Below are 15765 nucleotides of genomic sequence, written 5' to 3'. Positions count from 1 at the left end.
TCGCAAAGATGCCAAATAAGACAAAAAAATAATTTTCCCTTTGGGAAAAAAAATCAAGAAGGTTTGACTTTTGAGACTTTCTTCGAAATAGAACGTCCGACGCCTTTTTTGAATATAATTTTCGTTTCAAAGTCTCCTCCGTGCTATTTCCACCTCCCCATTTATTTTTTCTCGAGTTTTAACACAAATACATCATTTTGAAATCAAACTGTTTTGCATTCGTATACAAAGATTAGACTTAAAGAAATGTTTTTGATAAGTTAATTAAATTTTTTTTCTTCAAATTCGTCAAACAACTAATTTATGAATAATCAAGTATTTGACCTACGTGTCAAAAAATAGTATAACTTTCAAGATTTGTTAACTGACCAAGAAATCGATTTCTTTTTTCTATATTCTTTGAATTAAACAACACAACAAATATAAAAGTACCATGCATTAGATGTATATATGTTTAGGAAAAACAGAACACAAATCAACTTCTCAAAACATTAATCCAACAGTATCATATCTCAAAAACAAAAGACTGGAACTTCTTCATTTTCTCCTTTTCTAGCCCCATCCACACATTAATCCCCATCCCATTTTCATCAGATAAAAGAAGAACAAACTCATCATTCCCACTCACAATCGGACCACCATGTCTAGGCTTTCCAAATCCAAAATCAAGCTCTTTGAGTGGAAGTTTCCACCAAGCTGACACGTAGAAACTTCCATCACAAGTTGCTGGAATTCCTTTGTTAACTTCCAGCCAATCTATAGCTGATCTTATATACTCATCTGTCACTCTTTCCCTCCCTTTTTTCACGGTTTCTACCCCGAAGGATAATGGTTTTTCGATCAAATCCCGAGCTTTTGCAGTTGCAAATGCTGTGATGACAGCATTTCCCGCGAAAGAATCCGGTAGAGGTGGCGTTGTTTTATCCCTTATGTCCACGGCGAAGAGAACTGTTGAATCTTGATCATGGTTTTTCTCATCACACACTGCCTTTGTTCTTGCCCTCCAAATGTGTGCGGCAATGGCTTCAAAGGTTGAGCACTTCAAAATGGCTTTTTGTTTCAGTAGTTTGAGTGTTTCAAAACTGAAAGAGAAGAGTTTGTGCGCATACATTTCGGAGAAAATCAGTGGAGATGGTGATGTTCTTTTCTGTGAGGTGAAAGATGATGCCAGGGATGCTGTTTTAGCAAGTTTTACGTATTCGTTGTGTGGATAATGAATTTGGGGTGGATTTCTTGCTCTGATGCAAGCTCTGTCATTGTTAATGAGTTGAGATTTCAGGCCTTCTCCTCTGCATACTGAAGCAAGATTATCAAACATTTCACTTGCTGATTTCCCGTCAAGAATAGCATGGTTTGTCATGAACCCTATTGAAAATCCACCACATTCAAACCTTGTAACCTGAAAAAACATCAGAGAATATGGAATTTCAAGAAAAATGTTCATTAATTACTCCAATCTTCGCGTGTGATTACTATGTAAGACACTCATAGAGACATGATCATGCATGGATCGCGCTATTATTTACAACTTTATATAGCTATAAATTCTTGATCCTACACGTTTTATCTCATGTGCACATGCATATACACACAAAATGTGATAGAAGGTCCTGTGATATTACCTGGATAGTGAAAACAGCAGTTTCTGCTAGGCTTTTATACAGCCCGGGACGGTGAATCAGATTACTGAAAGTGGGATTCGGGTAAGAAAGATTTCCCAGATCCTTAATTGAAAATCTTGATTTTGCACTCACAAAAACGACTCCAGCATTATTGCAAATAAGTTCCATTCTCTTCGTCTCATCATTGAAGTTAAGTCTTCCAGCCATGAAATAGTAAGGCCTCAAAAGCACTTCACTCACTGCTTTTTTCACCTTATCTGCAACGTTAATTGTATCTGATAAAGTCATGTTTGAAGGAACTTCATAGAAAAAAACTGTTTCGACCGGAAAAGTTACTGCTTGATCAATGTTGGATAAAAACATGGTTTCTACAGGGGTGGGATTGCTTGGAGAGAACAGTAAAATCGGTTCCTCTTTCTGTAAATCTTGTGATGTTAAAGTGAGAGCGTGGGAAACCATGGTGAAAATGCTTTGATCTTGCTGTCTTTGCAAGATACTATGCACGTATTTATATGCAGAAGATGCAAAATTATCAATTTCTTATACCATTTAGCCTGAGATTATTGGTGAGAAAAGTGTGAGCAAGGTTTTTGTTGTGCCATGTTAAACTTGATCGGTTACATGGATATCTTGTACTTGAAATTAGCGTAGGCTTACGGTTCATGGATCTGAAATATAGGCATGAAATTGTCATTTCTTGATTTGAATTGGAATTTCTAAGTTTTTGCATGTTTTTTAGGCATCTCACGAGGCAAAAAACTAGTAGTTAACTAACAATTCGTAACGACTATACGACTTGGAGTGCTTAAACCTTGAAAGGTCCAAGAAATCATATTATGCTCGCCTACAATCTTGTACTAGTATAGAGAGATCACTAGAAAATTTAAAGATTTCTTATATAACTGAAGGCGACTACTCTGTTCTAATCAAGATAATATTTTTCCTCCAATTTTTTGTTGGTAAATAACCGACGCATCTTCTTGAAAAAGATTCAGACAAAACAATTAACAGATATCATTCATTTGAATGCATCATAAATAAGATTACTTGATACACAGAGTAGAATCTGTGGAAACATATTCTTCTATGATACAAAAAAATTCAACAGAAGTTCCATGTATCAGAATATACACATGATCGTCTCCTCAAAAAAGAAAAAGAAAAAGGAAAAAAAAAAGGGAAAAAAAGAAAAAGAAAAAGAGGATATACTCATGATAATCTAATACTCATTCCTTGTTACAAAGTACAGAAACCAATTTCTGGGAACAAGGAAAACTAGAACTTGCTATACATATTATCTACCTCATTGCATTCATCGGAACTAATTTCTGAATCATCAGTATGATCCGTTAAATCGCTATCGTCTTCTTTGTCAGGAGGACTTATCTCGCCATCATCATCTGTCGTACCAAGATATTTTGCTCTTACTTTGATACGCTTACCTTTAATATATCGGTATTCCCATTTTGGCGGAGGATATTTTCTATTTAATTTTTGGTACTTCTCCAACATGTCAAGCTTTTTGAATACATTCCCGACCATGTTAACGACTGGCGTAGTGGGTCGGACGCCGAGCTCTTCCATGTCAGCAAATATCTATATTTGAAAAGCAGAATCTTTTGAGAAACAAATCTAGACACATGTCTTATTCCTTGAAAACTCAATACTTTATGAAAATGTAAATACTGTACAAATACAGTGCATTTGAAGAAGTTAGCCAAATCCAACCTCATATATGTGATCGGGAGAGAAACTTAATGTATTTTAAGAGAGTTGGGTTCATAGTTAATTCTTTTAAGAAAACAATACATAAATTTTAAATTTTTTGGGTCAGTTAGAAATTGCCGAATAGGAGGTACCTCAAACATCTTATCATGCATGTCTCTTTGATAATAGATTGAGATAATCCTTTGAAAGAAGATACGGGGCATGCTTTCCAAGTTTTCAGAAAATAGTGTCCCCCAGAGAGCTTCAGCTTCATCAAGTCGTCCATCCTCTGCCAGAGCATTCAGCAAAGTGTAATAGCTTCCCATTGTTCGCCCTTGACCTTTGCTTAACATCCATTTTGTTACCTGTGCTCCAATGTGCAGTAAGATCAAATGATGTCAAGCAACAAATGGAGAGACGCTACACTACAGTATGTATTGATTTACCTGAATTATTCTCTTCCATTCCTTTTCATTTTCGAGGCTTTTCAAAGCTTTCTTCACTGTAATCAGGGGGAATTCTAAATCCCATGCAATGAAGGAATCAAGAGCACCATAAACCTCCTCTTTGACATTTGATAATCCTTTAATCTACAATGATCCAAAGGAAACAATCACATTTTTTTGTTCAAAGTGCTGGCTGACAAGAAAAAGAGAACTTACAATGCCATGAGAAAATTAAACATACTTGTTGCCAAGCATATTATCTTACAAGGGAGGAAAACTTACACACTCAACAAGCTTCAGGGACTTCGAAATGGTCCCTATTCTCTTGTTGGTTTTCCAGACACGGGGATACCTCGGTCGAGGACCCTTAGCACCACATTGCTGAAAAATTTATCAGTATAGTCAGACATCTGTCAATACACTGCATTGTAGAGAGACTGCCCATTTAAGGATATATATCAGACCTAAAGGAATTCAATCAACATTCCTTTTTTGTAGAAAAAGTTGAAAAACATTTAGCGGCGAATTTTCAGATCCTTGCTAGAAGTAGATGCCCTACAAACATGCTTTTTAGTTCCAAATTCAAAACAAGCTAAACCAAATATTTCCTCAAAACCATTTCCCTGCCACAAACAGAGCCTCGCTGAATTTTGGCTCTGTCCAGTTAATTATTTTGTTAGTTACAGTTATGGTTGGTCTTATTCTCATCCTAGTGAGGATTTTCCAACTTATATATGCTGAATTTAATAATCCCACAAACTCCAAGTGCAATTTCCACTTAATCAGAGTATCAAATAAACTTCATTAAAGAACACTTAATTTTCTTGAACTTCGACTGATTTCATGGGATATGAGACTATGAGTACACGAAAAAAAAATACCAGAAAACAAATAAATAACATATCACACTCCGTGACTAGTGCAACCAAACATGTTTGACTTCCAACAAAATAAAACTAATAATGCAGAGTACTTGTCCTCGTTCATGGGAAAGCTTACCACAATATTTCTGCAGCTATTCTTCGAAAACTGAACAGAATCCAATCCTATACTGAAAAATGCCAGAGAATGCCTCAATCCAAGCATCCTGAAACAAAAGCAAGATAGGAATGACTGATAGAAAGAAGCTGAAGTTAAATTTAGTGAACAGATATTTTCCATGGTGGCAAATTCTTTTTCTCCAAATCAAATCCTTCCATCCAAGAGCAATCTAAGTTAAGTTCATTTCCCAATAATCCAATTTGACAACAAACTAAGAAAGATTCTCCCCATATCGAATCGATAATGTCAAAAAAAAAAAAATGATACACGTAAAAATATTCCCATCGGGTAAAAATTTAACAACTTTAAGCTGTCCCAAAGCTCCAATAAACAGAACTCACAGATGTAAATTGACAGCCTCAGATAGAACAAAATTCATAAACCAAATGACTTCGAAACAAAAGGAATTTCAATTGTTAGAATACGAAAGACACAAATATATGCGGAATACGAGCGAAGAACAAATTCAAACATAAACAATCGACTCACACTTGGGCAAAAACAGAAAGATAGCAGCTTTGGACTTGAAGAAACGACGCTACTGTTCCAGAAATTCAGAGCGCAGTAATTTTGAACGATCGATTGTAGAAAACGACGTCGTTGGAAGCTGTACCAGTCGGGCTTCTAAAGTTTCCCGGCCTAGGACCTGCAGCCCAATAATAGAGCCCAATTATTTTCCATCGATGAATAAAGGAATCGAGATGCATGTTATTGGACTTGAGACCATTTTTTGTAACCCACGATTCTTTACCGTTATATTATATTATATTATATTTATTTTATATATTATGAATATGGCAATTTTCATTTCAGAATTAGAGGACATGCATTCGTGATAAAAATAAAACCCAACTGGCGTTGGTAAATTTTTTGATAAAATAATTATGATAAAATCTAGAAATTAATGGTTGTCAAAATCTAATAAATTTTCTCATAAATAATTCAGCAATTTTCATAAATTGGGCGTATTCCAATTAGATTCCCACTAAATAATGATATTTTATTTTTTTATGAGTTGATGTTGGAGTTTTATTCAACAAATCTTTTAATTTGTTAAAGAAATATTTTGAAATTTATCTTAGAATAGTACTTTACATATAACTTTTTATAAACAACTTTGAATTTATTGTTGTGTGATCTTGTTAATAGAATATTAATGATATTATGTTAATATAACATATGCGCATAACTTTATATTTTAAATGGTATGTACACATACGTGTGCATAGAAGCACGTACATTGCACGCAAACATGCAAGCCCTTTTTTATAAATAACTTTGAATTTTTAAATATATTTTAAAATAATTTTTATATTTAATTTTAAAAAAAACGCCTTTTATTTATTGTTGTGTTCTTGTTATTAAAATATCAATATTATTGTGTTAATAGTACATATACATAAAGTTTAAATTATGAACGGTATATTTGAATGTAAGAACAACACACGCACACATGCATTACACGTACACATGCACTACACATACACATGCAAACACACATAAATGCACGTACACCGCACACGCATACGTACACCCGCGTACGTGTCTATATAATATATATGTATGTATATATCACGCGCACGTGCATTACACGCACGCACACAAACACGCATAGACGACGTGCACAACACGATTGTTATACTCATATATATGTGTGTGTATATGTATTAATTACTTCAATCTCAGATGATTTTTTCGCCAAATTTCAACAATTTTTATTAATTTCGTGTACAATACAGCTTCATCCAATAAATCTTTTATTTATGTTAAATGTTTTGAAATACTTTTAAAATCAATATAAAATATTCTAAAACAAATGTCTTTATGTATCTCATGATTGTTTTTGTTTTTTGTGAAAATCCACACTCATTGTCATATCCTCTCATTATATTATATTATATTCTTTAAAAATATTCATGTTTTCCCTTCTCTCTCCCTCTCTCTCTCTCTAGAACACATTAATTTTTCATTATAATACAAAGCAAATAGCAAAAATAATAAGTTTCATTTTTCCTCTCTGTCTTTGATTCAATTCACCCCATGAAACCTTTGCTATCATAGAACAAAACCCAGGTAATATTCTCCCATTTTCACTTCTTTATTTGTACATGTGAATTTTGTATGCATAGCTGCAAATTATTCAATTGTGTGTGTGTATTTATTTATGTAATTCCTTGTAATTTATTCAACGATTTGTTTGCTTCACATCTCACCCCATTTCCCCTGCTTCCCTTTGAACGTCCCGTTCATGTTTTGCGGTGGTACATACATGCAAAATATATGTCATTTGTTTGTTTTTGTATGTAAATATATGTAACTGTGTATCTCTGTTTGCGTGATGTTGATTTTTCGCCGCAAGAAATGATGGTTAGCTGGAGTACATGAGTTTTGAAGTGCAGAAGGAGTTTAATTCTGTGGGATCACATTGGAATTTTTAGTAAAATTTGAGGCTTTTTTCGGAGTTATCTTGCGTGATTTTTTTTATGTTGTGGATTGTTTTGCCTTTTTTAGATTGTGGAAACATAATTAATCAAGATAAATTTTTGAAATGGAAGTTTTTTATTTGATTTTATTTGGTTCTCAATTGAAATGGAATTGGGGTTGATGTGAGGGATGAATGTGCCTCATTTGGTGATTTTCGACGTGTGTTAATTGTGATGAAGGTGGAGTCTTTATGGTGGAACATGTTTGGTTTTACACTAAAAGGGTTTGACATCTCTTTTAATTAATTATTTGTGACTTATTTACCAGATTTTTTGCAACGATTCACTTTTGCGATTTGATTTCTAACTAAAAATTCTCATGCTTCTCTGTTTAAGGGATTTCTGAATCGCGCTCATTGTGTTTTGTTTTAGAGTTCAAGTAGAAACTGGAATACATAGGTTGTCTTGTTTGCTTTCCTTTTCATCAATTCGCGTCAAAGATTAATTGTTCTTAAGCTCATGTAAGATTGTCTTGCATGGTGAAACTTGAATGTAACTTTTTCAATTACTAGTTTATAACATCAGTGCTTCCTTTTTGTGTTTTACAATTGAAATTTGCTTGCTGTCATCAGAGGCCACATCACACTGATCCTACATATTCTCGAGCTCACACCTAAATGTTCATTCGTATTTATTAAGATCAGTGGAATTTATTCGACAGTAAATTTTTAAGGCAGTTGCATTTGCATGATATAAAGTGAGAGGTAAGGAACAATATCATTTATATGTAAGGCATTACATATTCTTGGAATCACTTGTTAACTGTGCTCAGTATTGTGTTGTCTCAATGAGAAAACGATACGTATTTTCTTGACTTTGTATCACTAATGGTACTTTATTGGTGTAATGGGAAGAGTTTTGGTTTCTTTGGCAGATGGTTTCTGCTCATTCAGTGCAAAATGGAGATTGCAATGATAATAGGTTTTTTGAGATGTCGCGTTGTGCGGACTATGCTAACGTTGGAGAACCAAAATTGTTGCCTCCAATTTTAGCAGATTTCTCTGTTGCATCTGATGAGTTTGGAGAACCAGACATCCATCCAAGAATCGAAGATGCTTATCAAGTTGATATTTCTCCACTAATTAAAGATACCAACAGTATCTCTTGCTCGAGGAACTGTATAGATAAGTTGGACTCTCGTACCAGACGAATAAACATCTCAGAATTCAGTCATGGTGACAAATCTGAGAATTGTTACGAGGATCGGACTCAGAATATTTTTATCATTACTGATAAGTTTGCACATGATTTGCACAAGTCTTTAGGAGAATCATAAGAGAACATGCACGAGTGCAGAGGCGAAGGGTATCATTTGGTTCCTGGACTAGATGGTGAATCTTGGAGTGGTGATGAGAAGGCTAGTTTCCTTCTAGGCCTGTATATATTAAAGAAGAATTTTGTCGAGGTGAGACGATTTGTTGAAACAAAAGACATGGGCTTTGTGCTGTCCTTTTATTATGGAAGATTTTATGGTTTCAGAGATTACATTAGATGGTCAGAATGTCGAAAAACAAAGAGCAAGAAATGTGTGTATGGACACAGGATATTTAGTGGCTCAAGGCAAGAAAAATTCCTTTCTCGATTGATTCTCAATGTATCAGAAGAATGCCAAAATGCATTATTGGAGGTATTGTTAAGATTTGTTTGTGTTTCCTGGGATGAAATGTTTTTATGAGTTTCTTGTATTTTGAAAATGCACTAAAGCCTCAATTTTGGTTCTCTGTCAGGTCTCGAAGTCGTTTGCAGATGAAAAATGTCTTTAGTAGACTACGTCTCATTTTTGAAGGCCATGGTTGGGATGAACATCCTTGTGAAAGCTTTGGGCATCGGTACAGGAAAACAAGATCTCACAGGAATGGCCTTGGAACCTTGCAAGTCTAATAAAGCGATCCCAATGCGTATCGAGATTCCAACAGGAAAAGCTTGTTCTTCTCTCACGACAGCAGAGATTATCTAGTTCTTGAGAGGAGATTGTCGTCTGAGCAAAGCTCAATCAAATGATTTGTTTTGGGAAGCAGTATGTCCTCATTTGCTTACCAGAGGTTGGCATTCGGAGCAGCCTACAAATCACGGGTATGTTGCTGGCTACAAGCATGGTTTGGTATTTCTCGTTCCTGGTGTTCAGACATTCTCTAGACGCAAGTTGGTGAAAGAGGATCAATATTTCGATTATATCGCCGCTGTTTTGAGAAAAGTGGCAAAAGAACCTGGGATAATCGAGCTTGAAATCGAAGAAAGTGAGAGTGAGAAGAATGAGGAAGAATACAAGAGGACTAGTGCAAGAAATCTTGCACAAGATGAAGGGGGTAATCAGCCAACCAGGGAGCAACACTTCTATCTGAAACCTCAGATTCGAAATCGTAAAGCTGGTGCCATGAAATTTACAGTGGTGGATACTAGTCTCTGTGGTGGCATAGTAAGAGAACTGAGTAGCCTTCCATCTGAGATTTCGAATTTGCCTGCCTCCCAATATCTTACTGGATACATTGATGAGGATTTTGAGGCTCCCATCGCCAAAAGCAGAAGATTACCGGTGCTCCGTTCCTTTAATGGCCTTGGATTGGAAAAGGGGATATGTAGTTCACGTGCAGATGATCATGAATCTACCAAGAGTACTACTTCTTCTCGCGTCGAATCGTGTCAGGAGAAGTTACCATTCGATGTCTTGTCCAAAGTCAGTCGTAGGGATGACGTAGAATTCCCTCGGCCTCTGATTGATCTTAACGTGCCTCAAGTCATCCAAGACTTTGAAAATGATGTTTCTTCTACAGAATCATGTGAAAAACGAGAAAACCAAACTCCCATTCCTTGTAGGTGCAGCACAAGAAACAGACCTCCAACAAGCAGGGCACTCGAAGCTATTGCAAATGGATATTTAACTGTAAATAGGAGGCGGAAAGGTAAGGATGTCAGTTCATACGAGGAGTTTAGACCCCCGCAGCGTGCCCGGGTTGTGGCACACCTCCACGAGTCTTCCGATAATACTCGTGTGGCGCCACATGTTTAAGAAACTGAAACAGGACCATCTAATCACAACATCTCCTACGATTCTGTTCAATGGCATTTAATTGATAGAAGGTAATGAAAGGACTCTACTTGATTGCCTCGACTTTGTTCTCTATGGAAATCATTGATTGTTTGATATATTTACCAGAAAGAAGCACGCAGGTCACACGTATATCGCGCATATATTGTACGTGCATTGCGCATATGTCACACGTATATCGCGCGTACATTATATCGCTCATAAATCGCGCATATTTTGCGCGTACATTGCACGTATGTCGCGCGTGAATATGGCACATATGTAGCGCGTATATTGTACATGCACTGCACGCTTGTTGCACGTACATCTCGCGTGATCTTGTGCGTATATCACACGTAAATCGCATATATGTCGCACATATAGCGCACGTAAAGAAGATTTTAAACTGAAGAATGCTTTGTTTCTTTTGAAATCTCTTTTTCAACGTGAGAAGAGAGTGTAAAGATGTGTTATTTATATTTTACAGTAGAGAGAAAACCAATAAATAGAAATATAAGATTACAATCAATTTCTTCCTATGTTTATGCGGTCAGTTGCCTTGAGTGAAGAAGAATGAATATTCTTTCTCATTTGGACACGATTGGATGTGGATATTATGCCTTAATATTCACGTAGGATCTGGTATTTGAGGGATGAGGGATGTGTCGTGATTTGTTTCCTTAGTATGCTCATGTGATTGAAGGCGGTGATGGTGTTCTGGCTCAATACCCGCCCTCAAAATGAGCCGAGGTTGAAGGCACAGTTTGCGACGAAAGTGTAGGAGAGTAGCCTTGCATAAAGGTTTGGTAAAGATGTCTGCAAGCTGAGAGGTAGATGGTACATGACGAGTTGTAAGAAGACCCATTGAGACACGTTCACGAACAAAGTGATAATCGAGTTCAATGTGTTTGCTACGAGCATGAAACACGGGATTGATGGTCATGTGTAGAGCACTCAAGTTGTCACAAAGAAGTAGTGGTGGGCGGTGCTGAGGAACATGAAGGTCACGTAGAAGAAATGAGAGCCATGTCAATTCAGCTGCTGTGTTAGCCATGGCTCGGTATTCCGCTTCAGTGCTGGAGCGTGAGATAGTTGGTTGTTTCTTCGCGCACCAGGAGATAATGTTGTGACCCAAGAATGTGCAAAACCCCATGGTGGATCGTCGAGTAGTAGGAAAACCTGCCCAATCTGCATCAGAAAAGGCCAATAGATCAAGTGTAGTGTCTCCGGTTATGTGGAGACCTAAAGAAAGGGACCCTTTAACATACCGGAGAATACGGCGAATCATTTTCATACTAGCAATGGTAGGTGATTGCATAAATTGAGAAACATAGTTTACAATAAATGAAAGATCTGGTCGTGTGAGTGTGAGATATTGTAAAGCACCAACAATGCTACGATAAAGGGTAGGATCAGAGAGTGGGGTTCCATCGTGAAGACCCGATGTTTTTGACTCCATAGGTGTATTCATGGGTTTGCAGTCCAGCATTTGAGCTTTGTCAAGGATGGTTTGAGCATAGTGAGTTTGAGACAGATGAAGAGTGTTGTTAGATCGATGAACCTCTATGCCAAGGAAGTGATGTACCGGACCAAGATCTTTCATAGAAAATTCAGAATGCAAGATGGTAATAAAATCAGCAAGTAACTTTGAGTGTGACCCTGTGAGCAACATATCATCAACATAAAGAAGTAAGACTAATGTGCCAAGCTTAGAGTGAAGAATGAATAGAGATGGATCAGACAGGCTGCAAAAGAATCCATGCTTGAGTAAAAAGGAACTAAATCGATCAAACCAGGCGCGGGGTGCTTGTTTCAGACCGTAAAGTGCTCGATGAAGCTTACAAACATGAGATGGAAGGTTCGAATCATGCATACCTGGGGGTTGTTCCATATAAATATCTTCATGGATGTACCCATGGAGGAAAACATTTCTAACATCAAGCTGTCGAATATCCCAGCGTTTAACCATAGCTAAGCTAAGAACTAAACGAATAGTACCTGGTTTTATGACAGGAGAGAAAGTTTCAATGTAGTCTATACCGTCAACTTGATGATAGCCCTTGGCAACAAGCCTGGCTTTTAACCGGTCAAGAGTGCCATCAGCTTTTAATTTTGCTTTGAAGACCCATTTTGAGCCCACGATATTCATATCTGAGGCTCGTGGGACTAAAGTCCAAGTATGATTCTGATGTAAGGCCGCAAGTTCATCAAGCATGGCTTGTTTCCAGTCATTATGTTGTAGTGTAGCTTTGACAGATCGTGGTTCACTGGGAATGTCAGTACAAGCGAGGAGTAATGCATATCGGGGATTAGGTTTGTGAATACCATGTTTTGCTCGTGTAACCATGGGGTGTGGTATAGGCTGGGTGTTTGGGTTCAAAACAGTAGAAGGCAAGGCATCTGATTGTGGTGGGGAATCAATGTTGACAATAGAAGGATGACGATTATCAACATGAGTGGCAGGGGGTTCAAAAGATAAATCCACAGGAGTGTCACAGGGCACTGGACTAGGAACATGAGTTGGTAATGGTATATCCATGATAGGGGAGGAAGACATTGGGTGAGAAGATGGTGTGGCAAGGAAATCGGTGATATGGCTATTGGAGGATGGAGAGGGATCGTTTGTTTTGTAAGGAAACATTTGTTCATCAAAGGTGACATGACGAGATACATACATCCGCCGAGTTTTTGGATCAAAGCACCGGTACCCTTTATGTTTGTCACTGTAGCCGACAAACACACACGAGATGGACTTGGGATCAAACTTATGCCTCTTGGTGTCCCATGTATAGGGATAGCATCTGGATCCAAACACACGTAAAATAGAATAATTGGGGTGAGTACCATGTAAACAAAAATAAGGAGAGCTAAAATTAAGAGAGGAAGAAGGCAAACGATTGATGAGAAAGGCGGCTGTGGTAAAAGCTTCAACCCATAGAAAGTTAGGTACTCCACTGTGAAAGATCATGGTCATCCCAAGTTCTCTGATAGTACGATGACGGCGCTCGACAATGCCCGTTTGCTCAGGTGTATGAGGGCAAGAGAGTTGGTGAACAATCCCCTGTTGTTGAAAGTGTAGAGAAAGTTTCTTATTGACAAACTCACCACCACCATCAGAGTGAAAGAATTTAATTTTTTTGTCGAATTGACGGTGGACATAACTTTCAAAGCCCAAGTAAACATCAACAAAATCAGATTTGAGACGAAGTGGAATTAACCATATATAATGAGAATAATCATCCACAAAGCATGCATAGTATCGAAAATGTCCAAGAGATAAAACAGGGGCTGGACCCCAAATATCACAATGTATTTTCTCGAAAACAGCAGTACTGGAGGAAGAAGACAAGCTAAATGGGAGTTTGCTAAGTTTGCCTAATTGACAACTTTCACAAACAGTGTTTGCCTTTTTTTCTGAGCGAAAATGAATTAAATTATTAGTGCGTAATGACTGGACGGTTGATTGTTGCGGATGTCCAAGACGTTGGTGCCACAAATCTGCGTTTCCTGATGTTTGTCTATTGGAGAAGTGAGCTTCCTTGGAATTTGATAAAACATAAAGGTCTCCCTTACGTTGACCCATCAGCAAGGTCCGACCTGTTGTGCGGTCCTTAATGCAAAGAGATTTGTCAGTAAACTCACAATTTAAAGGGTATTGTGATGTTAGCTGACTAACAGAGAGCAAATTTCGAGTTAATTGTGGTACATGTAAGACATCATTGAGAAATAAGTCATTCTTACCATCAGAAACCAAAATATCCCCTACTGCATTGATCTTTAAAGGAGAGCCATCACCAATGAAGACCGAATCATGGCCAGTATATTGTTTGAGATTTTGTAACATACCTGAGTGGGCTGTCATATGGTTGGAGGCTCCAGTGTCAGTCGTCCATTCGACGTCGGGGACTGATGTATCCATGGTGAGGGCAGCAAGGGCGTGAGGAATATCGTCGCTGCTTATTTGTTGATTTGGTAAGCTCCAACATATTTTTGCAATATGGCCAGGTCTGGCACAGAGTTGGCATTGCTCATCTTTGTACATTTCTCGTTCTGAGTTGGTCATTCGTCGTTTGCCAGGAGGTGGTGGGCGTGGAGTGCGATCATTCCCTTGTTGTATTTGTGGTGAAATACTTCTTGTCTGGTTGATCTGCTGAAAAGTATTGTTAGTAGCTTGAAAACCTCTACCTTTCGAGGAGAACTGATGGTTTTGACGATTGTTGTTGTAGGTTTGTTGCTGACGGTGGTTGCGCTGTCCATAAAAGGCGTATGATGGGGAATTGGATGCTTCAACCCATGTGTTGCGTTGTTCAAATCCTTGTAGAAGAGACACAACTTCAGAGTAAGATGGCATAGGGGGTTTGAGCATAGTCGTTGTAAATGCTTCATATTTTGGACCAAGATTGGCAAGAAGAGAGTAAACTTTCGTTTTGTCAGGAACTGGATTTCCTATGGCTGCAAGACTATCACAAATACCTTTAAATTTTCTCAAATGTTCCGCCATGGACCGATTTGGATCTTTTCTGAGATATGTAAGTTGTTGTCGAAGTGTAAATTCACGTTCTTGTGAATCTTGAGCATAAGCTTCTTGTAACGCATTCCAAACTGATTTTGATGACTCAAGCCCAATAACAAGGCCCAAGGCTTCTTCGGTGAGTGTTCCAATGATCCACCCACGCAGAAGACGATCGTCTTTTCGCCATCGGAGATATACCTCTGAGATTGTTTTTGTTGCAGTGGTTGAAGCTTCATCTGTTGTGGTATTGGTTTCGTACATGGCTGGTTTTTCTTTTTCACCAGTGAGCAGTTCAACCATGTCTTGGCTTTCTGCAAGGGCGAGCAATTGTTCACGCCATAAGGGGTAATTTTCTGGGGTGAGTTTGAGTGTGACAAAGTTGGCAACATTAAGAGAAATTGTAGGTGTCATGGTTAAGATGTATAAAACTCTCTTTATCTCACAACTGGCTTTGATACCATAAAGAAGATTTTAAACTGAAGAATGCTTTGTTTCTTTTGAAATCTCTTTTTCAACGTGAGAAGAGAGTGTAAAGATGTGTTATTTATATTTTACAGTAGAGAGGAAACCAATAAATAGAAATATAAGATTACAATCAATTTCTTCCTATGTTTATGCGGTCAGTTGCCTTGAGTGAAGAAGAATGAATATTCTTTCTCATTTGAACACGATTGGATGTGGATATTATGCCTTAATATTCACGTAGGATCTGGTATTTGAGGGATGAGGGATGTGTCGTGATTTGTTTCCTTAGTATGCTCATGTGATTGAAGGCGGTGATGGTGTTCTGGCTCAATAGCACGCACATCGCGTGTATGTAGCACGAATTCATGATCGCTTGATTAATGATTATACTTTTTCATAAAAATTCTTGCTGTCGCCAAAGACTTCTAGCCTAAGTGGAACCAACACTCCCTAAAATGGGACA

The 15765-nt window shown here is 37.6% G+C and overlaps 2 protein-coding genes across 3 annotated transcripts; both read right to left on the bottom strand.

The window, feature by feature from the left end:
• Positions 1-505: 505 nt before the first annotated feature.
• On the bottom strand, positions 506-2081 carry LOC140867722 (acyltransferase GLAUCE-like). The gene is made up of 2 exons (XM_073272770.1): positions 1623-2081; positions 506-1399 (listed from the first exon to the last, which is right to left on the bottom strand). The coding sequence occupies exons 1-2, from the start codon at positions 2079-2081 to the stop codon at positions 506-508; spliced, it is 1353 nt and encodes a 450-aa protein (XP_073128871.1).
• A 619-nt stretch (positions 2082-2700) lies between these two features.
• LOC140866733 (pentatricopeptide repeat-containing protein At4g21190) lies at positions 2701-5397 on the bottom strand. 2 transcript variants are annotated; one of them, XM_073271770.1, is made up of 6 exons: positions 5158-5285; positions 4775-4862; positions 4058-4156; positions 3776-3919; positions 3482-3694; positions 2701-3218 (listed from the first exon to the last, which is right to left on the bottom strand). In XM_073271770.1, the coding sequence occupies exons 1-6, from the start codon at positions 5193-5195 to the stop codon at positions 2898-2900; spliced, it is 903 nt and encodes a 300-aa protein (XP_073127871.1). In that variant the 5' UTR covers positions 5196-5285; the 3' UTR covers positions 2701-2897. The 2 variants fall into 2 exon arrangements, with proteins under 2 accessions (XP_073127871.1, XP_073127872.1); XM_073271771.1 differs by lacking the exon at positions 5158-5285 and adding an exon at positions 5306-5397 and having other exon boundaries at positions 2702-3218.
• Positions 5398-15765: the final 10368 nt, after the last annotated feature.

This window comes from Henckelia pumila, chromosome 4, assembly GCF_033568475.1.
Source record: "Henckelia pumila isolate YLH828 chromosome 4, ASM3356847v2, whole genome shotgun sequence".
NCBI classification, from domain to species: domain Eukaryota; kingdom Viridiplantae; phylum Streptophyta; class Magnoliopsida; order Lamiales; family Gesneriaceae; genus Henckelia; species Henckelia pumila.
The sequence above is the reverse complement of the archived record's forward strand: the minus strand, read 5'-3'. Positions and strand labels throughout refer to the sequence as shown.

What these genes read in the sequence shown, in the direction of transcription:
- LOC140867722 (XM_073272770.1), bottom strand. Translation starts at nt 2,081, where the DNA reads ATGGTTTCCCACGCTCTCACTTTAACATCACAAGATTTACAGAAAGAG. An exon ending in CTGCTGTTTTCACTATCCAG is followed by an intron (nt 1,400 to 1,622) that starts GTAATATCACAG and finishes ATGTTTTTTCAG; the next exon opens with GTTACAAGGTTTGAATGTGG.
- LOC140866733 (XM_073271770.1), bottom strand. Translation starts at nt 5,195, where the DNA reads ATGAATTTTGTTCTATCTGAGGCTGTCAATTTACATCT. An exon ending in GAGGCTGTCAATTTACATCT is followed by an intron (nt 4,863 to 5,157) that starts GTGAGTTCTGTT and finishes CTTTTGTTTCAG; the next exon opens with GATGCTTGGATTGAGGCATT. An exon ending in CCCTGAAGCTTGTTGAGTGT is followed by an intron (nt 3,920 to 4,057) that starts GTAAGTTTTCCT and finishes GGATCATTGTAG; the next exon opens with ATTAAAGGATTATCAAATGT.